At 48.7% G+C, this 25,782-nt stretch overlaps 1 protein-coding gene across 19 annotated transcripts in view; it reads right to left on the reverse strand.

Moving 5' to 3' along the window:
• Positions 1–25,782, reverse strand: part of RASGRF1 (Ras protein specific guanine nucleotide releasing factor 1) — a 306,382-nt gene that overhangs the window by 72,465 nt on the left and 208,135 nt on the right. For 14 of the 19 annotated variants that reach the window (XR_013395851.1, XM_077940098.1, XM_077940099.1 and 11 more), the window contains 6 exons: positions 23,485–23,577; positions 20,385–20,638; positions 8,465–8,544; positions 5,494–5,687; positions 4,743–4,852; positions 1,068–1,186 (listed from right to left, as the gene is read on the reverse strand). Coding sequence is in view for 18 of the 19 variants with exons in the window: in XM_077940098.1 (XP_077796224.1) it covers positions 1,068–1,186; positions 4,743–4,852; positions 5,494–5,687; positions 8,465–8,544; positions 20,385–20,638; positions 23,485–23,577 (850 nt within the window). In the remaining variant the exon portion in view is untranslated. Of the gene's footprint in view, positions 1–1,038; positions 1,187–4,742; positions 4,853–5,493; positions 5,688–8,464; positions 8,545–20,384; positions 20,639–23,484; positions 23,675–24,637; positions 24,723–25,782 lie in introns of those variants that run through there. The other 5 variants (XM_077940103.1, XM_077940101.1, XM_077940090.1 and 2 more) reach the window with 3 other exon arrangements.

The raw sequence follows: 25,782 nt of genomic DNA on the forward strand, positions 1-25,782 counted from the left end.
CCTTGGCTCAGGGTGATGGAGCAGATTTCTGGTCTGTGGGGATACTGGCCACCCCAGGAGGGGTCATTTCTTGGGCTACTTCCAAGCCAGGTCCACTTGGGGTTCCTTCAGAGGGGGCCTAAAATACTATGTGAGAATACTTCTGGCATAGAGAACGCCCAACACAGCCCGAGGTGAGCTGAGAAACAGGCAGGGCTGGCTCTGAACTCAGCAGGTCACAGGGTGGGCCTGGGGAAGGACATAGGGGCCACCACACACAGGGGCTGGGACAAAACTCTGAAAAGGAGATACCCTTGTCCAAGGCAGCTGCATAGGCCAGCGGGAGGTGCTGGCAAGTATTTCATTAGGCAGAGAATCCCAGGGCTACAGAGAAGAGACTCTGGAGGTCCGTTTGAGGTAGAGGTCACTTGTGAGGCATGCCAGCAGGAGCTTAGTCTCCCACAAAACATGGAAGTTGAATGTGATGAATTTCAAATGCATTGCAGTTCTGATGTCAGTCCCCTGAGCCACAGAGAGCCTTCACCCGCCTCTCTCAACCGGGCTGTGCCTCTTAATCACTGCTCTCAAGGGAAGCAAGGCTAAAGTGTGGGAAAGACCTTTTACCCATGAGAATCACTGTGAAAATGGTCTCTCTAAAGCAGCAGAGGATGATGAGGAAAGGACAGGGGAATGGACCCAACACTGACCTCCTCCCAGACACTGAAAATGCTTCTGATTCACAGAGACAACTGTTAGCTGTCCTCATCCCCCGCCCCATACTTTCTCCCCAAAAAGGACATGTCGATGTTTACTATGACACACAATAGACAAACCAAGGCCATCTGGGTAGAATTCTGTTTACATCTGGAGAGAAGGAAACTGTGAAAACCAATAATATCTGCATCTATATGTATAGATACTGACATCTACATATAGCTGTTGCATTCCGCCAGCAGCCTGGGAATATTCTGCAATCACATTGGCAGGTCTTGGCATGTGGCAGCCAAACCAACTGGTGGTGTCCCCGAGTGCCACCTCCCTCCTGCTGCTGGGGCCCACCTGGGGGAGACAGGGTGGAGAGGCCATACCTTGTCTCACAAAGGTCTGGCTGGTGTCCAGGAGGATCTCACAGCCTTCGATGATCATGCGCTCGATGGCCAGGTTTTTCCGGATGTTCTCTGTCTCACTTACTTCATCGTGCATTATCCTGTGGGGATGGGAAGCTGCACAGTCAGAGACAGGCTGCCCCCACTTCCCAGGGCGGTGAGAATGCCAGGCTTCTGGCCAGACCTAGGAAGAAAGCCTGGTACGCGGATTCTCAGGTGGGGTCTGTGGTCATGGAGGGGATGGGAGTGTGTATTTACTGAGTGCCTGTTGCATGCTGGGCACTTCATTGGCATGACCTCATTTTATCCTTCTGACAGCTCAAGGAGGCAACTGTTCTTATTTCAGAAAAAAGAAAACAGAAGTCAGCATCTACGAAGCAGCTCTGTCAGATTTTAGAGTCCGAACTATGTAGAACAGACAGCAGGGGCAGCTCAGCACTGGGAAGGATATGGGAGTACAGGAGACATCCTGTTTTCATGACCCTGACCCTCATCCTTCTACCAGCCTTATTCCCATCCCAAGAACAAAGCTCATTGCTCCCTCAGGGCCTTTGCACTCGCTGTCTCCTCTTCTTGAATGCTCTTTCTCCAAATATTTGCATAGTTGTGTCCTTAATATTGCTTGGGTCCTGAAATGGCTTACCTTTTGGAGCACCTGGCAATCCCACTGGCTCAGGGGATGACTGACCTTAGCCTACTTCTGTAAGCTCTGGCTGACCTTAGCCTGAATATAGACAACTCCCCTATTTATTGCTCTCCGACTGCTGTAATACCCCTCGTCTCCGAGAGGTGGCGCCATCCAATAGCTTTTAAAAAATGGCGTTGGTGTGAAAAGGTGAGTGTGAGCCGCCAATTTTGCCTTGGTGGGTTTCCAGGAGTCTTGGGAAGGTAGTGAGGAATTTGGCAGGGGCAGGGTCTGGGGAGTGGGGAAGGGGGGCTTCTGGCAAAAGTACCCCACCTACTCCAAGCAAAGTACAAAACCTTTTATCTGCTGCTGATGCCTGAATTTCTATAGCTAAGACCAACAAAAGGGCTGATTAATATGTGTGGCTTACAAACTTCTCTCATAGACATTATCCAATTTAAACCCCAAAATAAAGATGACACTGCCTCTTCCGGAGCTGGATCTGTGCTTAACTGAATCAGCATGACATTGAGCAGATTCCTCAATCCCTCTGATCCTTAGTTTCCTCATCTACAGAATGCTGGGGTGAAGGTGGAATAAAAGGGATTTCAGGTACTCGCCCATGCCATGCCATGCCTGGCACATGACAGCTGCTTAAATAAAGGGTAGTAGTCATTGTTGATGATATTATCATTGGTTGCAAAAGAGTTGTTATTATCTTTCCTGGTTAAGGACATGCATTTTAGGCTTAAAGTCACTAGACTAGCACTTTAATAAATGGACCGGGGCCCTTAGCTGGAGTCTCTTCTTTGGGAGCCTCAGTTTCCTCCTTTCTTCCCCAGCAATGCTCTTCTTGGAAGCCCAGGCCCCTGCTTGATGTTTGAGAGGGAGGCACCTCTGGGCACATGCTAGTTCCCTAGAGATGGATTCATTATGGAAGTAGCCAATGGTAATTAAAACCACTTCTCTTGATGAGGGTGGGATTTTGTGGGGGAAGCCTGTGTTTGGTAAAACACAAGGGGGGTAATTCCAAGGTAGCAAAACTAGTTTTCCTGAGCAGCTGCAGTTTACACATTCTAAGTTCCAGCCCCAAGTGGGGTTTGTGTTCAGGACCCACATGCACACATGTGGGAGCTCTGGGAAGGCGGTGGGAGTTTCCAGGCTGCCAGGCTCCTGGGAGCCCTGGAAATGATGACTTGGGTTATCAGTGAGCAGAGAATATAAGGGTCAGGATAAAAGGCTGGGATGAAGGCCCAGTCCCTGGAGGTGGGGAGTGTTTCTGAGCGCAGCCTAGGAGAAGTTTGGCTATCTAATGGCTTCCTCCCTGGGGGAACGTGAGAGGAGAATGAAAGGGATACTGTCATGATGATAGGAAAACCTTTTGTGCCACTGGAGCTGGGTTCAGGGCCAGGTACAGGTAGTTGGGTGGGAGGAAGGAAGAGTAGGCCACACACCGAGGATCCCGGGGATAAGGGATCAGGGTCTTATGTCAAATACCTCGGCACCATGTGCCACCTGCAGCTCTGTTTGCAACAGGATAGGATATCCCTCAGCAAGGAGGAGCCCTGCTGCCTTACAGGAGTCCCAAACCTTTTTCCTTGGGGAAGAGTGTACAGGATTTGGATCCCTGGGCATGGGAGGACTGGAGTCCCTCCACCCTCGTGATCGGTGGTTTCGTTACTCTGCAACTCTGCAATCACACCTTGATGGCATCCTTGCCCTGATTCTCCACTCAGGTGTGCAACTTGGCTGGGTCGTGGAAGGATCAGGGGGCACCCTATACCTTGTGCTGGTCCAGCCTGGTCTTCCCTCCACCCAGCTGGGAGCTGTGGCCTGGTTGGCTGCCCCTTGCCAGCCTCAGGAAGACTTTTAGCTCACTGGGTGTTTGGCAGTGCCCTGGGTAGGGGCCGGGGCTGGATCCCAGACCCTGAAGACTGATCCTTCTTTGTAGCCCTTGGCAGCCCAGTTCTGACCACAAGGCCCTTCCTCATCTCTTGGTCTTCACAGGGTAGATACCCCCAGGCTCAGCCTCTGGTTCTCATCTTTTTCCTGCCCAAGCTAATTCCCTTGGCAATCTCACCAGTGCTGTCGCTTTAAACACCATCTGCAAGCTGATGATTACCGGATTTCTCTCTCCCCTCCGCTCCAGACTCAAATTCCCTAGTCCCTTCTTGTCATCTCCACTTGGACATTGAATTGGCATTTCAGGTTCAACATGCTCCCAAGAAAGCTCCTGAACTCCCCTCCAGACTTGTCCCTCCTGCAGTTTTCTCCAGCTCGGTTGACGGCACCTCTGCCCTCTTGTGGCTCAGCCCCACATCCTGCAATCACCCTTGACTCTACTCGTTCTCTTTCCACATCAAATCCATCAGAAAATCCCATTGCATCCAGGATCTGAACCTCTTCCTGGAACCTCTTCCTGGATGACCACAGTCGTCTGCTGCCTGCGGTGCTGCAAGAGCCCCTCCGTGCTCCCCCATGTCTGCCCTTGCAGAGGAAGCTTCCCTCTGGGCTTCAGGGGCTGAAAGAGGGCCAGGTGAGGGGCCTTGACCAGAGGACTGGGGCACTAGATTGGACAAGCCATGTGCTTATCCACCCACTGCCACTACCTGCCTCTGGTTGACTAGAGCCTTGGGCACATGAGGGCCTGTCACCCAGGACCCCCTCTGGGCCTCTTATGGCCACAGGTTTTGACACATTGACACTGGAGAACAGAGGAAACAGGCAGAGAGGGCCTGGGAGTCCCGGACAGCTCCTTCTCCTGGGAGATGTTGAGTGCTCAGGGGCCTTCCTCGGGCCCCATCTGTGCCAGGGATAGCATGGCACCCGCTATTCCTGCCCACCAGGGCTTGAGTTGTAACCCCCCCAGGACCACTCCAGGGGACTCTGCTTTGAGCTGTGGCAAGCTGTGCCCCTCCCTTACAATCCCCATCTGAACTCGAGCTTTGTCAGGGGTTCAGCGAACTCCTGGTGAGCGGCGTCCTCAGCCCTGCCCCATCTGCCGGTCTGGTGCACGAAGAGCCAGGCCTCACCTGGACAGCTCCTCCAGTTTGGACTTGGCGTAATCCAGGCTGTTGCGCTCAACGTGCTCATGAGGTGTGTGGGCCAGGAGCTCGTGGAGGGTCAATATGTACCTGGGGATCTGCGGGCAGGTGGGAGAGGTGAGGGTGGAGAAAGAGCCAGGGAAGTAGGGCCGGGGAAGCAGGGCCAGGGAAGTAGGGCCAGGGAAGTAGGGCCGGGGAGTAAGGCAGGGTCAGACAGGGAGTGAGCAAGAGAGAAAAAGAAAGAGGGAGAGGGAGAGGGAGAGAGGGAAAGAGGTGGCGAGGGCGGGGGAGAGAGGGAGAGAGAGAGAGAGCACATGAGCATAGGGTACAGGTGCGGGGAGAGAGAGAGAGAGAGCATGAAGGGGGGTGGTGGGAGAGAGAGAGAATGGTTTTTAGCCCAGAGGACTACTTCCATGAGCAGAACTGAGGAAGGAGATAGGCTGCCCTTTGGTCACAGACTCTAACTTGGAGGCTCTTCCAGGGTCTTGTCTAGGGCTCTGCTCTGGTTGAGGGTGGTGTGGGGTGCTCAGGAGCCAGGAGAGAAAGGTGGGGTGGACAGGCCCACAGTCAGCTTGCCCTGCACCCAGCATTGTCTGCTGCTGGCCCTAACCACCTCCCCCACCCCCTCTGGCAACCCAGAGCTGGGGCACGTTAAACACTGAGCCCCTCTGCCTGCCACGGTCCCTCCCCCATGCCTGCCTCCCTGACTCTCCCCCACCCAGGCAGGGCCAGACGCCACCTGGAACATGGGGTAGGTGAGGAAGGTCTCCAGCGTCCTCTCCTCGCAGTCAGGCTTGGCCTCGTAGTGCTTCAGCAGCTTGTCAAAGTCACGGTTCTGCTTGCAGTGGGCCAGGATCTGCAGGCTATACTGGTGGTTGCGGACAAACTCTTGGTAGATGTTGAGCATGGGCAGCAGGATGTCAAACAGGTCAGCTGGAAGGATGAGGCAGTCAGTGGGTGGCCAGGGCAGCTTGGTGGGGACAGAATCCCCTAGGCCCTTGGCTCCCCCAGCTACACCCAGAGAGGCCAGGGGCCAGGTTCAAGTTCCTCACCCCAGATACATCTCTGCTCTTGGGGATGACTCCAGGACCACTGCCCTGTCCAGTTGCCAGTAGGTGGGCCTCCGTCATTGGGACCACATTAGAATCACAGACTCTTAGAGACACTTGTGATGGGAGTGTCAGAGAGAGGAGGTAGAGTGGGCACTTTGGGGTGCCACCTGGATCCCCCCCAGCTGCCAGCAGTGCTGGTGGCCAATGACTCTCAGCTGGGTCCCTCTCCAGGCATTGCTCTCAGCTGGAGGAAGCTGCCTTGCCTGGTCTGTCCTCCCGCTTCAATTCAGGACATTAGTGTGAGGTCGCCCTTCTCCATAGCTTCCTGTGGGGTCGGCTGAGGTTCTGTTGCAGCTGGAATGCTGCCCAGATCCTCCCTCTGCCTGCCCCCATGCCCTATGGTGCTATGGCCTAGGACACTCCCCAAGAGGCTTCCCTCCCTCCTGGAGTCTCCGTCCTGGGACAGAAGTGGCCTATCTGAGGTCACAGGGCAAGTCAGCAGCTGGCCTGGAGCTGGGTCTCCTGACCCCCTGTTTCCAGGGGTTTTCCTACCATATGACACATGAGTCTCTGCTCCTTCGTTCATCTGTCATTGTCCCAGCAGGCCTTCCAGGCTTGGCACTATCTAGTTCACCAGGTGGAGCCCTTTCTGGCTATAGTTCTGTCTCCAGCTTCCTGGGTATATAACTTTCCTTTCAGTGCCCCTAAGTCCCAACCAATTTCCCCAAATCTGTCCTTCAACATTTGATAGACTGGGATGGAGTCATGTGAAACATCTTCTATTTATTTATTTATTTATTTATTTATTTATTTATTTAATGGAATCTTGCTCTGTTGCCCAGGTTGGAGTGCAGTGGTGCAGTCTCGGTTCACTGTAATCTCTGCCTCCCATGTTCAAGTGATTCTCCCACCTCAGCCTCCCAAGTAGCTGGGACTACTGGTGTGCACCACCACGCCCAGATAATTTTTGAATTTTTGTGTTTTTTGTAGAGAGAGAATTTTTATCACATTGACCAGGATAGTCTTGAACTCCTGAACTCAAGTGATCTGCCTGCCCTGGCCTCCCAAAGTGGTGAGATTACAGGCGTGAGCCACTGTGCCTGGCCTTGAAACATCTTCTTCTTCCTCTTCATTTTTTTGAGATAAGAGTCTCGTTCTGTCGCCCAGGCTGGAGTGGAGTGCCATGGTGAGATCTTGGCTCACTGTAACCTCTGCCTCCTGGGTTCAAGCAATTCTCCTGCTTCAGCCTCCCACGTAGCTGGGACTACAGGTGTATGCCACCATACCTGGCTAATTTTTGTAATGCTAGTAGAGACAGGGTTTCACCATATTGGCCAGGCTGGTCTTCAGCTCCTGACCTCAGGTGATCTGCCTGCCTCAGCCTCCCACAGTGCTGGGATTAAAGGCGTGAGTCACCATGCCTGGCCAAAACATCTTCTTATAAGTCCCATTTAAGAAAGGAAACATGGTTTCCTTGTAATCAACTCTGAATGGTAGCTCATGTGATGGGTGTCCGACCACCTGATGGACAATATCTTCAACAATGCAATTGCAGAAGATGAGGACCCCATCTTTCTAAGGACACTTCTTATTTTGACCTTAGAGAAAAGCACGGGTCTTTGACTTGAGAAAAATAATAGTGTCTACCTCTCCCTGGGAAGCTGAGGGCAGGGGAGCTCTGGAGAGCCAGGCCTGGGCCTGCTCTGTGCCCTCCACCTATGCAGCCTTTGCTATCCCTTTACTTCCCTAAGCCATTTTCTTTGCCTCCATCGTGGAGGTGACACCAACACTCACCTTTATCTACCACATTAAGAAAGTGAAAAAAAAGAAAGACACTTGGTGCAGGTTGAGGGTGAGATGCAGGAGGTTCTTCTGTCTGTTGCTTGTGGAACTTAGGGCAGTGCTGCCATCTTGGAGAACAATGGGACAATATGTATGAAGCAAGAGCCTTTCACATTTTTGGGTTCTTTGTTTTAGCAATTCTGCTAATTGGAAACCTATCCCAAGGAAATGATCTCTAATATGGAGAAAATTTCTTATGAAGCGATGATTATTTCTAATAACAAAAAATTGGAACAACTCTAAGAGCCAACCATAGCAGACAGTTTGATAAATGACAGTGCCTTCATGGGTACTGGAGTATTACACAGTGATCAAAAAGCATGCTTTTGGCATGAGAAAATGCTTATGGGATAATGCTAAGTAAAAGAAAAAAAAACAACACACAGCAAGATACAAATTCTATATTCAGTATGTTTGCAATTATGTAAAGTGGAAAAAAACCCAAGATCTCTGCATAGAAAAAAATTGGAAGAAAACACACCAAAGTGTTTATAGTGGTTATCTTTGGGAAGCAGAACTATGCTTGATATTTTTAAACATTTTCTACTTTTATGGGTTCTCAATTTTTCTCAAATGGATGTGTATACATTCTTTATAAAAGGGGAAAGTGGATAGGAAACTAAAAATATATCATTTCCTCTTAGAAATACAGGATTTGCCAACTTGTCTTTTCTCTTCTGCCCCCTCTGAAGGATTCTGTGGGTTTTAAAAAGTGACACTCTATTATGCTCTAGAAGGACAAAACTGCTGCAGCCTTTTGGGGTGGCCCCTGGAGGGGGATTTCTCTGGGGGCCTCAGTGAGGGTTGACTACTCACCCAGGACTAGCGTGGGCCAGCTGGAGATGCGGGCCTTCAGGCCTTGGTAAAAGATCTGATGTAAAAACATGATGGTTTCACTGAAAGAGAAAGCACAAGGTCACCTCTGCCCCAGGGACTTCCTGCTCCTCCAGAGGTGACTGTCCTCAAACCTCCTGCACGACTTCAGCAGCAAACCCTTTTCTCATGTGAGACCTTACGTGAAAACTGCATCGGCAGGATGGATGATATAATCTGGGGGGCCTGGTGCTAAATGAGAATGCAGGCCCCTAGTTAAAGAATTACTAAGCATTTCCAGATGGTGACAGCAGAGCATTAAATCAAGCCCAGGCTCGTCTATGCATGGAGTGGCATATCCATGGGCCAGTAGAGGGCAGGGAGCTGCTCTGGCCAGTGGCCTCTGTCTCCTCAAGTCCTGACCTGCTGGGCTCCACACCCCCTCCCCCAAGGTATCTTGGAGGAAACCAGGGCTCTGGCGAACACGGGTAAAAGCCACGGATCAACAGAAGAGCTAGAGTTTGAGATTAGCACAGAGAGGGGCTGAAATCTGCCCAATGCCCCTTCCCAGCTGTGAGACCATGAATAAGTTACCTAAGGTCTCCCAGCCTTGAGTCTTTCTGTGTAAAATACGAAGGTGAAATGAGGAAGCTCCTGGAAGCCTTGGGACAATTTGAGTGCCCAGTGCACAGGAGACGCTCAGCAAACGCTAGGTCCCCAACACCCAGTAACCGCCCCCGCTTTTTGGAATCAAAGTCAGAGAAGCCAAAAGACCCAGAGTCTTGCTGCTTGCAAAGCCTCTGTTTTGTTGCCACATAACGTGCTGAACTCGTATTCTCATTGGCAGCTTAGCGGGCTTGATACAGATAGCCACATTTGCTGGGCCTTCCGCGCAACCCGTTTTCCACCCACTGCTCCCAAAGCAGCTGGTCCCAGAACACAGTCCGGGCGTCTCCTCTCCCAGGACAAGCTGTGAGGACTGAGAGAACACCAGAGAGAGGCGGCTTCTGCTGCTTCCTGAAGGTACCCCCATTCCTTCCTGCCCAACCATTTCTCCCCTACTCCTTAGCTCCTACCACCTTGGAGACCTGGGGGTTTCCCCCAGATTCCCTCTAGGCTCTTTGCGGTACACTCCATTTATGGATAGGAAAACTGAGGCCCAGAGAGAGAAAGTGAGTACCTCAGGAGTCAGGGAGAGCCCTGAGCCTTTGGGCAGGCCCCCCTCTCTCCCTGGAATGTTCTCCTGTCTGTCTTTGGCAGCATTCTCCACAGTGTGCTCTGGGCTCCCTCCCGCCTCTGTTTCTCCAGGGCTTTGTTTGGCTGTTTGAGGTACCTGGTGTTTCCCACCTTGGGATGCTGGCCCTTCTCCCAGCGGTTTGTGCTCTGAGGCAGCCCTCCTCCATCTCACTGTCTTAGAACAATGAGAGCAGAGGGTGGAAGACATCTGGTGAGCACAGAGATGCTCCAGCTTCGAGGCGGTGTGGGGCAGGGCACAGGGGCCAGTGAATGGAGGGGGCTCAGAGGTTAGAGGCTCAGGACCCCAGAGGGATGTGAAATGTCCTGCGCATGCCTGCTTTGCAGATAAACAGGTAGGGTGGGGAGAAAGAGGATGTGAGAGAGATAGCAAGAGAGAGGAAGGGGTGAGGGAGATAAGAGAGGGAGAGAGGAAGAAAGGCAGGGAGAGAGGAAGAAAGGCAGGGAGAGAGAACAGAACAGAACACAACACCTCCAGGCTAAAGGGTGAAACTAGCAACTGCATTCCACAGAATATGTAGAAGGAAAGGAAAACTGAGCAAGACTGAAACCAATGCGAACTTAAAAATCCAAGCAGAGAAGACTTTGAGCTCTCACTTCTGAGTGTGGATCCCACTAAGTATTGTAAATTGTCTGTCATCTCCCTAAAGTTCCCAGAGAAAGGGTCCCTCCAGGTATGGCGACATCTTGTGATCCTTGGTAAGCCTGGTTTCTGTCTGGCTCTGACCCTCAAATGAGTTTGTTGAATGGATAAATGTTCCAATTTTAAGAACTTTGGGAGTCCACATGTGAAGACCCTTCAAAATGGCCAATAGCAAGAGACCGACCTAGGGTTGCATGAGAGTGCAGAGAGGGAAGAATGTCTGACTTGAGGTGGGAGGCAAGGAGGTCAGGTCAGGGGACTTTCAGGGGTTCTCGAGGGAGCCATATTTGGCAGCCATCCCCAATCTTTTTGGTACCAGGGACTGGTTTTGTGGAAGACAATCTTTTAACAGACAGATGGTGGGGTGGGGGCAGTGTGGTGGAGGGATGGTTTCAGGGTGATTCAAGTGCATTACATTTATTGTGCACTTTATTTCTATTATTATTATTATATTTTTGAGGCAGAGTCTTGCTCTGTCGCCCAGGCTGCAGTGCAATGGCGTGATCTCGGCTCACTGCAATCTCCTCCTTCCGGGTTCAAGTGATTCTCCTGTCTCAGTCTCCCGAGTGGCTGGGATTACAGGTGCGCACCAGCACGCTGGGTTAATTTTTGTATTTTTAGTAGAGACGGGGTTTCACCATATTGGCCAGGCTGGTCTCAAACTCCTGACCTCAGGTGATCCACCTGCCTTGGCCTCCCAGTGTGCTGGGATTACAGGCGTGAGCCACCATGCCTGGCTTATTTCTTTTATTATTACATTGTAATATATAATGAAATAATTATGCAAGTCACCATAATGTAGAATCAATGGGAGCCCTGAGTTTGTTTTCCTGCAACTAGACGGTCCCATCTGGGGGTAATGGGAGACAGTGACAGATCATCAGGCATTAGATTGTCATAAGGAGCATGCAACCTAGATCCCTCACATGTGCAGTTCATGATAGGGTTTGTGCTCCTATGAGAATCTAATGCTGCCACTGATCTGACAGGACGTGGAGCTCAGGTGGTAATGTGAGCAAGGGGGAGTGGCTATAAATACAGATGAATCTTTGCTCGCTCACCCACTGTTCACCTCCTGCTGTGGGGTCCAGATTCTAACAGGCTACAGACCAGTGTTAGTCTGTGGCCTGGGGGTTGGGGACCCCTGATATATAGGATCTTGACATATGTCTAGATCCTTTTAGATAACCCTGAGTACTGCCATGGCAAGACTTAGGATTGCCATTCTCAGACAGCTTCAGCACAGCAGACAACTGTTTAGGATGGACCAGGGAGAAAATGAACCTTCTTATATCCCAATACTGCACATGCCTGTGCAGCAGCATATCAGGAACATCATAAGCTAGAATTATAAAAATACAGTTGATGAAGCCTCCATTTCTAAGGTTAAATTTAAAGAATTTAACTTGTAATCCTACTACTCAGAAATTACTATCATTGCCCAGCCAACTAAAAATATTATCTCATTTTGACTTGATTTGCTTAAAAAAGTCAAATTATTAATGGGTTGTTTGAACATTTTTCTTATATATTGGCCATTTGTATTTCTTTTTAAAAAATTGCCTAGTCATGGTCATTGCTATTTTTTCTCTTATTAATCTTTTCTCTCTTATTAATTTTAAATAACTATATTGAGTGTATAGTCTGACATCTATGTTGTAGACATCTTTGCTCAGCTATTTGCCTGTTAATTTTGTGTGTGGTGTTATTCTGAAGTTTTTCCATTTTTCCTTGTAAGGTGGACCATTTTCTTTCTGGTTGGCTTGGGGAATCATATCTTTCCCCACTCCCAGACTGCTTACATACTCATGTATATATTATTTTATTGTTTCATTTTTACATGTAAATACTGAATTATTGTTTGCTTTGGTGTATGATATGAATAAGGGAGATAGACATAGCCTTTCCCTCAATTTGGTTAGCCAATTGTCAATTCTGTTAATCAAATATACCAGCTATTTACTAGGCTGGTTTTTCATAGTTACCAAATTCTTGCCAGGTGAGGTGGCTCACACCTGTAATCTCAGCACTTTGGGAGGCTGAGGCAGGTGTATCTCTTGAGTCTGGGCACTATAGGGAGACCCCATCTCTACAAAAAATAAAAAACTTAGCCAGGCATGGTGGTGCACACTGGTGGTCCTAGCTACTCAGGAGGCTGAGAGGGTGGCTTGAGCCCAGGAGGCAGAGGTTGGCAGTGAGCCAAGATCATATCACTGCACTCCAGCCTGGGCAACAGAGTGAGACCCTGTCTCAAAAAAAAAAAAAAAAATTCTAATATATGCGTAAGTCTCTTTCTGGACTTTCTATTTTATTTTGTTGATCTTGTATTAGTCTTAGGTTGTTTTTATTACTTAATATATTTATAAGCCTTTATAATATATTTTAATTACAGGTAGGAAATTCTTTCATTGTTTTTAAAGAATATTATCTGTCTGTATGCATTTATTCCTCCAACTGAATGTTAAAATCATTTTGCTAGGCTGCACTTTGATTGGCATCACATTAAATTTACAGAATATTCTGGGTGAAATGACATCTTTGTGACACACATCCTTTCTTTTTTTTTTCGAGACGGAGTCTCGCTCTGTCGCCCAGGCTGGAGTGCACTGGTGTGATCTCGGCTCACTACAAGCTCCACCTCCCGGGTTCACGCCATTCTCCTGCCTCAGTCTCCCTAGTAGCTGGAACTACAGGCACGCACCACCACGCCTGGCTAATTTTTGTATTTTTTAGTAGAAATGTGGTTTCACCATGTTAGCCAGGATAGTCTCGATCTCCTGACCTCGTGATCCACCCACCTCAGCCTCCCAAAGTGCTGGGATTACAGGCGTGAGCCACTGCGCCTGGCACAACACACATCTTTTTGTCCAGGATGCTGGTGTGTCTCTCTACTTTACTATGTCTTTGTTGATGCCTCATCACATAGATACTGTGTTTATTCCTAGACATTTTATGTTCTTGTTGCTATTTCTCATACTATATTTTCTAAGTGGTTTCTGTAGATATAGGGAAAAGTTACTGATTTTTCTTTTTTTTTGAGACAGGGTCTTGCTCTGTCCCCCAGACTAGGGTATGGTGGTGTGATCTCAGCTCACTGTAGCCTCGGTGTCCTGGGCTCAAGCGATCTTCCCATCTTAGCTTCCTGAGAAGCTGGGACTACAGGTGTGTGCCACCATGACCTTCTAATTTTAAGTTTTCTGTAGAGATGAGATCTCCCTATGTTGCCTGGGCTGGTCTTGAATTCCTGGTTAAAGCAATCCTTCTGCCTCGAAAGTGCTGGGATTAGAGGCACGAGGCACTGTGTCCAGCCTGATTTTGCTTATATTTTAACAACATGAACTCCTAATAGTTTTTAGGAGGTTTTTTTTTTTTTTTTTTCCATTGACCCTGACCTTGGGTCTGCCCCACAGAGCTGCTCCTCCTCCTTCTCTTCTCATTAAATAGCAGCCCTTCCCACCAGGCTCAGACAGAACCTAGGAATCACCTATCACCTCTTTCCCCTTCACCCCTATATCTACTCCATCAAAGTTGCTGATTCTGCTGTCTCCTGTCTGTTGCATCTGCCACTCCTGTCACCTCTGCCTAGACCATTGTCAGTGGGCCCCTAACTGGTCTTTTGCTTCCACTCTTGCTCCTGGTCCACCCATTCTCCACACAGTGGATTCATCTCTTAAAAATTGAATCCAATCGGGGGAGTGGCCTTAACTTGGCCTTCAGCCCCCTATAGGAACTGCCTCTGTCTGTCTCATGGGCTACTCCCTCTTCCCTATGCCTTCTCACCACTCTGGCCTTCTGTTCCCTGGATTTGCTTTCTTCTGCCTTAAGGCCTTTGCACAGGCCATTCCCTTTGCTCTCACCACCCCCTTTGTTGGCATAGCTCTTCTATTTATCAGAGCGAGAGCGAGCGAGCGAGAGAAAGAGAGAGAGAGAGAGAGAGTCTGTACACACATAAATGTGCTATTTTTAAGACTAAGTTTTGGTAAAAAAAAAATTGGGAAGTTTTCTACTTTTATCCAATGTTCTATAACAGTTTAAATAAAAATGATTGATTCTTTTAAAATGCCAAGTTCATTGTGACTCTCTAAGGGGATTATACCATGCACCTTTCTCAAATCTACATGACCCCTTGAAGGTGGAATACCTAATAACATCTTGCAGAACGAGTGTTTCATTCACTCATTCAATATATAGTTATTGAGTTCCTACTAGGTGTCAGGCACTTGCTCAGACAATGGTCTCCCTGTGTCTAACTTCAGCAATCATAAAAACAGAAATAGTCCCCATCAAGGCTGCTGGATGCACAGTTCTAGTGGGCACCATTCACAGCCTAGTGTATGTCAGGGGTTGGCAAACTATAGCCCATGGGCCAAATCTAGCATAGCTGCTGTTTCTGTATGGCCTGAGAGCTTAGAATAATTTTTACATTTTTAAATGGTTGAAAACAAAAGAAAAGTTTTACTGTAATATAGCCACACTCATTTGTTTTTGGATTATCTGTGACTGCTTAGTTGTAACAGAAATGGTATGTCTCACAAAGTCTAAAACATTTGCTAACTGACTCTTTACAGAAGAAAATCCACCCACCCCTATGCAATGTGAACGGTGCCCCCAGAACTGTTCAGTGCACAGCTGGTGCAGCTGTAACCTATGGCCCTGTCCCCATTCACATTGAACAGTTAATATAGTGAGAGACCTAAACACAAAAAGAAATCTTTATTTAAGTGTGATGCATGCAACAAAGAGAAGCATAGGGGCTCTGGGACAGCACGACCAAAGCACATAAACCAATGGTGGCAAGGGGCATGGGGGTGGTCAGGGACATGGCAACCAAGGAAAGACATGAAGAAAGAGTAGGATTGCTGTCGGAAGGAGAGTAGGGTAGGAAGAACATTCCAGCAAGAGAAGTGGCCTAACTGCAGGACATGTTCATTTTGCCTGGTTCACTTCCTGAGCCCAGAAAGGGGCATGATGTACCCAAGGCCAGTCCAAGGCAGATAGGGCTGGGCAGGAGCAGGACAAAATCAGGCCCCTTCACTCTTGCCCCCACACCCTGCCTGTTGCATTGCACCAGTCACTCATCATGGGTTCCGGGCCTGCCCCTCGTCACCCTCCAGCCCATGCAGACAGGATGAATTGATTGTGGCATGCTCTCCTGCTGAGCCTCATCATTCCCTCAACTCAGGGCTCCAGGCAGCCACTGCCAATCAGTCAGCACAGGAAGCAAGATATAAACCATCTGTCACCAGGACAGGATGCCTCTTGTCATGGGCAACACCTGTGGTTCCCAGCACACGGCGCTGGGCATGGTTTTCATTAAAGGGAAATAGCCAGTCTCTAAGCTTACTGTCTTGACTGAACAAAGCCTGCTGCAAATGTTTAGTTCAAAGATCTTTTCCCCCCTATTTGAGAAGTACACAGTTAACACCCTCCCCAGCTCTGCAACATCCTCGATGAATCTGCCAAGCTGGAGAGAGGCTTCTGTCTTCCCAAGGACCTTTTAAAATGAGCTTCAGTAAATCACCAAATTAGCATCAGGTTTCTAATGTGGCTGTATATTTCAGCCTAAAAGCAAATCTAGGAGAGAGCTACATATGGAAAAGCTTTGCAGCAAGTGAGCTGGCAGCTCCACCGTGGCTTATGACACACAGACCTTTGTGCTGTGGTCTGAGGCAAGGAGAGCGGCGAGGTTCACGTCCTGGATCGGCCCCCACAGCGTGGACAGCAAGTGAAAAGGTGGGTCTCACACACAAGGGGGAGTTCTCCAACAGAGGGTGCATGCCCAGACCTGTGCTGTAATGACCCACACTCATTAGCAGTGGGGGCAAGGAAAATGGGTTCCTGGAGAGGATTCCAGCCCATTATTTAACAAGGCAGCAGCGGGAAGCTGGGGCCTTACCATTAAACAGATCTAGGTTACAATCCCAGCCTGCCCCACTCGCTGTGTGCTATTGAGCATCTCCTGTCACCTCTCTGATCCTGGCTCCAGCCTCATGGGTGCCTCTGAGGATCAGAAAGCATGCAGGTCAAGTGCTGGCAGAGAGCCCAGCACAATGCACGTCCTATAAAGCACTGCCGTAGTATGGGAAGTGCAGTCCAGAAACTTCAATCCTGCAAAGCGCTGAGTGGGGGCTGTTTTAAGGTCACAAAAAAATAATAATTCCAGCTGTTCCTTACATTTGCAAAAAATCATAGAGTTTAAGATAGTGAAGCTTGTGCTGTCCCCAAGTGACCATGTATAAGGCAAGGATGATCTGGAGACCATCATGTTCCAGCTCTTCCTTCCCACTCTGACCCCTGGGGAAGGAAAGATTTCTGGCTTGCACATGTTTGAGAACAGGGACCAGGGTAGAGAAGAGGAACCAGCCTCATCAGACTTGCAGCTATTGATATAACCACCAGGTCTTCTCACTTAATCTAGGAAGACAATAGAGTAAATTACATTGACTGATTTTCAATGTTGAACCAGCCTTGCATTTCTGGGATGAATCCCACTTGGTCATCCAAGAAATTGCTAGATTCACTTTGCTATTTTGTATATATGCACATGAGGGATATTGGGCTGTAGTTTTCTTGTGATGTATTTGGTTGTGATATGAGGGTAATGCTGACTTGTAAAATGAGTCAGAAGTGTTCCTTCCATGTTATATTTGATTTTGATTTCTTGCACAGTGCATTATTATGGAGCACCTGGGCTATGTTGGGCTCTGTGCTAAACACTTTACACCAAGTCTCTTCTTTGATCCTTTAGTGCCTGTAAGAGACAGGTACCATTCCTGGGGCAGCCTTTTCTGATGACCTCTAGAGTCCATATTCTAGAGGTCTTGAGAATTGATCAGGCTGCTGCTGTTTTTCCTGAGATCAATAAAATTGCTAAGGTAGGCAACAGTTGGCCTTGGGCCCATCGTAAAGAAAGTGAAATGGGCAGCATCCTTGGGATGAAGAAGCGGCTACCTGGGGAGATGGGGATGGGTAAGGGAGCTTCTCAGTCTGAAGCCTGTGGAGGATGCCACTTGTCTTTTTCTAGGCAGGCATGCACACTGCCCAGGAGGCCCTGAAAGCATCACATTCATAGTGTCACTATTCAGAGCTGGAGGATCTTAAAGAGCATCTAATTAAACTTCTAAACCTATTTGATGTTTCTGACAAAGGGTTACTCTTCTGGATTCTTACTGTGATGGGGAGCTCATTACTCTTTCAAACTTTTGCCTCTGGGTCCACCAGCCTTCAGTTATCCAGCCCCCTACAAGGCACCAGGGAAGTGTGCTCAGATGCACATTTGCCTCTGCTGGCAGGATGCAAACATGTGCTGGGCAGTCATGCCTGCTCAGGCCCTGGAGTCCCTCCATGCTCACTTAGCCTCTCTACCAGCCTCCCATCTTCCACTCTCCCCAAGGAGTGCCCCCCGACATGGCAGAGGGGCTAAGCTTCCTGCAACAGACCTGACCATGACATTCTCTGCCTGAAATGTCTGATGGCTCCTTCCTGCCTCCAGAATCAAGTCCCACTCTCACCTTTGGGCCTTCACACATGCTGTTTTCTCTACCTGGAAAGTTCTTTCCTCCTCCTTCTCCTGTAAACTTTCTCGTGTCCTTAAAGACTAAGCTCAGACACCACCTCCTCCAGGAAGACTCTGGTGGTTCTCACATTTCATGGTAAACATCTACTGGATCATTTGACTTGATGGTGGGGTTTACATGGCTCACTCTATATATGTGAACCCAGCACGCAGCCAGGCACTCTGTGTTGCTTGTTTGTTGAATGAGCGAGTGGATGAGTGTCCTTGCCTTTGGTGGGGCTGCTGGCTACCAACCCATTCCTTCCATCCCTAATCATTGCTGGGTCCCCACCCTATGGACTGCCTTGTATTGACAAGAGAAAGGGAAAAACAGATTTGGGTAAACCTTTCCACTTGCCCTGCTGAAGGGCACTTGCCCTGTTTTGTTTCTGGGTCTATCTTGAAGTCTATCATGTTTCCTTTTAAGGTCATTGTTGAAAATATCAGCTTCATGAGAAGGCAAAATCCCCCCCTTTCCTCCTTCTCATTTGTTCTCCATTAAAGGTATCTGACCTGATCCATTCAGTTCTTTGAAGATAAAAATATAAAACCATGTTGTGATTTCTTTTTTTTTCCGAACAACTTTTGAACAAATGCTGTGAGCTGGCATGAATATTCTCTATCAAAGATTCCAGGTCAAAAGAATTCTATTTCAGATGAATCAATGAAGTATAATAAAATTATGAAAAGGTAACAAACACAAAAGGATGCCTCTTAGCGACGATGATAAATCGTCACCAAAAGTTTGCATTGGTGGCCTAATATGCGAACAAAGTACAAACGACATAGAACTACACCACTGCCTCCTGAAGTAAACCTCAAATAAGGAGTCATGGTGGAGATAAACACAGGCAGCCACCTCTGTTTATCTCAAGCCTCCCATTTTGGTGCCATCTGGGACCAGTAGCATCAGCAGCACCTGCAAGCTTGTTGGAAATGCAGTCCCCTGGGCTCCACCCAGACCTACAGATGGGCTTGTGTTTGAGAATCTGTGAAGTCAGCTGAGCTATCAAGGGTTTGCTCAGCAAGGAACATGTTCTTCACATTTTTCATTCAAATTCCAGGTCACTGAATCTAAACAACCCACTTGGAGTTTCTGGGTTAAATGTTACCTGATTTCACACACACATAATTCTTTTTTGTTGTTGTTGTTGTCAATGCATAAAAAGCATTTATTGAATGTCTAAGAACTGTGATCAACATGTCTATTAAAAAGCAACCTTGTGGGGCCCTGTGATTCATTTTCTGGAAAAGGTCTCATGAGGCCAAAAGCTATTTTCCTCCTCCTGCCTGCTTCTCTCTCTGTCCCCCATATTCTGATGCCTTGTCCACATCTGTGATGTCACCTGTCCCACTCCAATGACTTTCAGTTTCTTCAGCCCAATCTCTCAACTGAGCCTCAGACTCATGTCTGACTCACAACCTCATACACCCCCACCCTGGGGTGTTCCACAGTCCCCTCAAACTCGGCACATCACACTGTTAGGGAAAGGGGAAGAGGAGGACACAGGGAAGGTGGCCCTGGGTCCCAAATAATCATGCAGAGGGCTTGAAGAAAAGGCTGGTTGAGATTAGTGAAAGGACTGAATGCTGAATATTTGAAAAGAAATGTAGTTGAATGAACATCTAGGGGAACATAATGATTTACTTTAATTAGTAGATGACATTCCATTGTAAATAGCACGCTGTTTGTATGTCTTCATTTTTGTTGCTTTTATCTAGTTTATACAATTTTATCACCCACCAGAAAGCTCATTTAAACCATTTCCTTTTAAAAAGAAGTTGACAGCAGAAGAGCAGCCATCAGCGCAGCCTTCTGAAGAACCATAAGCCTCATACTAATGCCAGGGTCACCATCTGGGAGAAGTGACTTCTTTGTAAGGCATGTGGGTAGCGTGGTCCACAGCAGAACTCTAAGGCACCTGAGAATCGTAAGCTTCAACCTGGCCTCCAGGTCATTATGATGGCATCAAGGTCGAAGAATATTTTATTTTATGTTTTGTAGCTTGATTTATAATTCTTGAACATTTAAACCAGGGTTCCTTAACTGTGGCACTACTGACATTTTGGTTGGAATAATTCTTTGTTGGTGGGGGACTGTTCTGCATATTGTAGGATATTTAACAGCACCTCTGGCCTCTACTCATTAGATGCCAACAGCAACCTCCTTCAAGTGGTGACAATAAACAGTGTTTCCAAACATTCCTAAGTGTTCCCTGGGGAGCAAAACTGCCCCAGTTGAGGCCCACTGGTTTAGACCTATACTTTGTGAGCCTACATTTGTGCCCCTGCCCCAGATCCCACAATTGTTGGGGTTGGTGGTTTCTAGCCACGTGATCTTGGGCACTTCCATCCGCTCTGGGCCTCATCTGCACTTGGCGGGAAACACATGAGAGAGTGTGTCAAAGCTTAGCTGCGGCCAATGCTCACTAGTCTCCTTCCTGCCTTGGTCAACCTTTAGGGGTGCTCACCTGTTCAGGAAGATGCTGCTGACATCGTCATGTGTGATGGGAGGCTTCTTGGAGCTGGCGGCCATCCGCAGTGGGCGCAGGAAATTGTTGACAAGGATGTGCAGCTGCTGCACGTACTCAGCCTCAGCCTCCAGCATGCTGAACACCACCTGGTTCCTCTTGCGCATGCTGTCGGCATGGGGTGACCGAATGTAGTCCTGGATGATGGTCTTCCACTTCCGCCGGCACAGCCAGCCCCGCAGGAAGCTCTGCACCTGGGCAGCAAGACCAGTGGGGAGAGGCTCCTGTCAGGGAGTCTGGACCACTGCTGTCCTTCGAGGCTGTGAGCTCCCCAAGGGCAGGGACCCAAGGCTTTGTTATTCCTATGCCGGGCATGTAGCAAAAAGAGCTCAGATGTAGATCAGGCCTGGCTCTGTTGCCCACATGATGCAGGGCAAGTTGTTTGGTTGCTCTGAGCCAATTTTCCCATCTGTAAAATGGGGCTAAAGAGATGATGGCTAGACTGAAAGTCTGGTCCACAAATTGGACTGGCATCTCTGAAGAGCTTATTGGAAATGCAGATTCTCAAGCCCCACCCCAGACCTCTGCAGTTTAACAAGACCCCTTGGGTTGCTTTAGAAGCACTCGCTGGAGGGCAAATGTGGCTCCATGTCTCCATAATGGGAGGTCGCCTGAGGATAAAGGGTTGCAGGGCTGTGCTGGGCACGGGTCATACCTTGCCTTGTCTAATGACTTGCCTGAAAGCCCAGAAGTTTCAATTAAAGCTCTTCTGGATAGAAGGGTGATTATCAAATTGAACAGAACATGGAAAATTAGTTAACTCATACTCAGCCCTCATCAGCGGCTTCTGAGTGCTGGGGCCTGCCTGGAGCTTCTCCTCCTGACTCAGTAGGGAAATGAACAGAGACACTTAACTCAGTTGCCTTGGTGCTGGGCTGCTTGGAGTGGCCTCGTGTTGGCAAGAACTCGGGAAAGGGCCTTGATTGACATACACACAGAGAGTTGTCTTAAGCTGTACAGGCTTCCAATCAAGGGCTTCTGAGCTGTACAGGCTTCCAATCAAGGGCTTCTTGCACAAGGACTGTGCAAGCTCACAGTCCACACTGGGAGGAAGGGTGCTGGGATGAGCCACTGGGGACCAGGCAGAGGTGCTCATACAATATTCTCCACTGAAAGGACCACTGTCTCCAAACAGCAGGTACAGTTGTCCAGGGGCAGACCTGCTGGCTAGAGATGGGTGCTGTGGAGAGAAGAGGCCTGCCCAAGCCCCAGGAGCTATCTCTGAAGATAGGAAGGGCTTTCTCAAAGAGGGAGGGGCTTACTCTGAGGTTCCAGGAGGGTGAAAATAGAGCGATGGGAGGTGGATTTCAGCTAGCCTTTAACAAAATGTTCCAACCAGAATGCTCCAAGTACAGGGGTGGACTGGGAAGCTCACTGGGACTGTAGCAGAGAACATGGTGGGTCAGGGCATCTCTGCCCAGATGGGACTTGACTCAGACCCGGGTGGCAAGTCCCAGTGTCTGTGGGGCCCTGGCAGTTCCTAGAGGTACGTGAAGCTGGCTGGGTGGGGCAGGGGGGTATATCATAAGGTGGCATCTCTTGCCTGGGCCAGCTGCTGTCATGTGCAGGAGGTGGCCTGGGGCTGCTGGACTTTCTGCTTTTTAAGGAGATGTCGTGTCCCAGCAGCATAGCCTCTGGAGCTTGGCCGCCAGGGTTTGAATGTTACTCTGTATATACTTAGCTGTGTGACCTTGGGCAAGTTCCTTTGCCTCTCTGTGTCTCAGCTTCCCCATATGTAAAAGGAAAATAATAAATAAACCTCAGAGGATTTTAGTGAGGATAGAATTAATCTGCATAAAGCTCTTAAAATAATGTCTGGCACATAGAAAGTAGTTAATTAATGTTAGCTATTTCTAGTCTTAAGAAACCAGAAATCCAGATTTTTGTGTGATGTGTTTAGCTTTTAAAGCACTGGCAACAAATTTTTAAAAATGTAAACCAAAGAAAAGCCCAGTGGGATGAAAATCTCAAAATCTCAAACACACTGGTAAGCTGAACTTGGCCCATGGGATGCCAGTTTGCAGTTTCTAGGGATGGCATTGGGGTCCTTTTATGCACTCAACAAATAGGATTCTGTGGTTTCACCTGTTTTTCTTAGGGTGAGTCAGGCTCCCCTGCCTTGAGTCTGGCAAGCTACAAGCACAGCCCATGCCCCTTCCCTCTGCCACACCACCACAGGGTGGCCCATGGTATGTCACTACCTGGCCACTGGGCAGATCCCTGGTAGCTTCTGACATGTCTGTTCCTCCTGAACTCTCATAGGGTAAAAGCAGTGAGGTCCGAAAAAGGCTGGACTACTGTGCTGGGTCTGCTGGGGACTCAGGAGGTACTTGTGAGAGGTGGCGTGTACATGGCAGTGGGGGTCGCATGCCAGGGAGTGGCAGCAGAGAGGTGGCCCTGGGGGTCTTGGCAAGGTGAATGACAATGTGAGGAAAGCGGTCAGCTGAGAGTCCCAGGCCTGGGCTTCTGTCCTGGCTTTCCCCACTCCTTCCTCTTGTGGAACCTTGGTTTTCTTTTTTTTTTGAGACGGAGTCTCACTCTGTCACCCAGGCTGGAGTGCAGTGGCATGATCTTGGCTCACTGCAAGCTCCACCTCCCGGGTTCACACCACTCTCCTTCCTCAGCCTCCCGAGTAGCTGGGACTACAGGCACCCGCCACCACGCCTGGCTAATTCTTTGTATTTTTAGTAGAGACGGGGTTTCACCGTGTTAGCCAGGATGGTCTCGATCTCCTGACCTCGTGATCCACCTGCCTCGGCCTCCCAAAGTGCTGGGATTACAGGTGTGAGCTATCGCGCCCGGCCCTCAGTTTTCTTATCTATAAAATGGGGCTGAAGCACTCTACCCCACAGGAATAACCAGAAGAAATGACAAGGTACCCGTCAGAGATAAGGGGTTGTGGGCTCTGTCTTTGAAGCTGAGGTTGGGGGATGGGGACACGCCCTGAGGACAGTGGGACTGTGGGTGGATACTGCCAACCCTGGCCTGGCTCTCTAAAGAGAGAGCTCCAAAGAGGGCCACCCAGAGGGATAGTACAGACCTTCTTAATTTTCTTGATGTCGCTGTCTTCATCGTTGGGAGCAACAGTCTGGGTGGACTGGATGCGCTCATTGTCCTTGAGCAGGGATGCGATCTGCAACAGAAACACAGGTCAGCCTGCAAGGGGCACTGGTTCATGGAGGCCCCAGGTCTTTGGGCGGTGGGTGGCAGGCACAGGGTGGCAGCCGGCCCTGCCTCTTCTTCCCCAAGAACCATGATGCCACAGCTTGTGATTCTGACTCTGTGCATCCAGGTCATGGAACCAGACAGGCCCCAGACATCTGTGAGAAGCAAGCGCTGCATGGGGGATGGGTAGACACTTGGGTTCCAGGCCAGCTGGGCTGCCCAACCAGAGTGACCTTGGATGAAGCCCTTCTGCTCTCGGGGCTGTAGCCACCTCATTTGTAATCTCAGAATTTGACCTAAATCTGTGATTCTCCTCCCTACTCCCCAAACCACTTAGTCCCTTTATTTTATAATTTTTGCTGTGATAGAACACATGTAACATAATATTTACCATTTTTACCATTTTTAAGGGTACGGTTCAGTGGTATTAAAGACATTCACAGTGTTGTGCAACCATCACCACCATCTACCTCCAGAACTCTTCATTTTGTAAAACTGAAACTCTGTACTCATCAAACAATAACTTTCCATTCCCCTGCCTCCCAGTCCCTGGCAACCACATTCCACCTTCTGTGCCTCTGAATTGGACTCCTCTAGGTAGCTCATCTAAGTAGAATCATGCGCTATTTGTCTTTCTGTGACTGGCTTATTTCATGGTGCATAATGTCCTCAAGTTTCTTCCCATGTTGCAGCATGGGTCAGAGTCTCCTTCCCTTTCAAGGCCTGAGCAATATTCCCTCGTGTGTGTAGACCACATTTTATTTATCCATTCCCCCTTTGATGGGCATCTAGGTAATCCCTTTATTTTTCAAACAAAATTGTATCTGGATATAAATCAGATAGAGCAGGTGGCTCCGGGTGAAGCCCTGCTGGCTTGGCGCTTTCCTTCCTGGGCAGCCCCAAAGCACCTCTTAGAATCAGAGGCCTATTTTAATCATAACCTGGAAACTGCTGGCCTAGAAAAGTGGAATAGCTCTTCGAATATCTAGCTGCTCTAAACATCTCCATTTGCATAATTTGGGGATCACAGATGTCGACATAGCTGCAAGAACAAAACCAAGGCATGGGGCCTAGGAGAAGGTGCACCTTAAGCTGCACTGTGGCCAGGGGCCTCTGGGACTCATCCCATAGACAGGCCAGTGGTGTATCCTCCTGCGCAGGGCTCACCCAACCACTCCAATTCTGTAAGTCCTTGTTTTGTGTCCTATAGCAGGGTTCCCACTGCACCATGGACTTTCCTGTGAAAATGCTGGAATTGCCTGTCTACTCTTCTATCATTCCCGTGAGCTCTAAGGGAGAAGGGATTGCAGCTGTTTCATTTATTGTGCTCCTGGTGCCTAGCGCGACATTGGGCACTCAGCACATTCTTGTTGTCTATACAAATAAGTGAATTAAAAAAAAAATCAGAGCAACAGCAGCAACAAAAACATTAACCAAGGGAAAACACTGCAGTAATGAAGCCCCGCATGTCTAAAGATAGTAGCTTGGAGGATTCTATGAACACAGCCACAAAGCCCAGTGCTGTTCTCTCTTGGGAACACATGGCTTTTGTCCCCTCAAGGCCACTTGCTGAACCACAGGATGAATGGGTGCTCATAATTGAGCAAATCAAGCACTTTGAAAGCAAAATGGAACAGTTACCCGCTCTCCACTCCTTGGTTGCTAAAATTACCCCTGTGATTGAAGAGTGGCCGAAAATATCTAACTGAGAAATAGTCAGCATGGAGATGGGCTTTTCTCCCCTCCCCCTCCCCCTTTTTGATCCTTTGAGAACATTTGCACATTGAAATGATGACTGATTCTTTGATCTAGACTCTAAAGGGCTAAGAAACACACAAGTGTGTGTACACACAAACACACACACACGCCTTTGGAGCCTGCTCAGTCAACACCTTAACCTTCAGCTTCTCACCTCTGTGCCAGGATGCTTTCTTTGCCAGTTTTGGGATTTGCACATAGCAACTCTTTTCACTTTAGGATGGTGATATGTGTGTGTATGTGTGCTGGGGTGGGGGAAGTGGTCTGTGTTTAAAACTGATGGTGCTCTTCTCAGAGAGAGGCATGCCGGGACGTCTACTCAACAGGGACCAGGGCAGAAAACAGATGCAATTAGGTCAGGCACCATGCTACATGCACAGGCAACAATGGCAGCTTTGGAGTCTTTATTTAAGGA

This window comes from Macaca mulatta, chromosome 7 (assembly GCF_049350105.2).
Source record: "Macaca mulatta isolate MMU2019108-1 chromosome 7, T2T-MMU8v2.0, whole genome shotgun sequence".
NCBI classification, from domain to species: Eukaryota; Metazoa; Chordata; class Mammalia; order Primates; family Cercopithecidae; genus Macaca; species Macaca mulatta.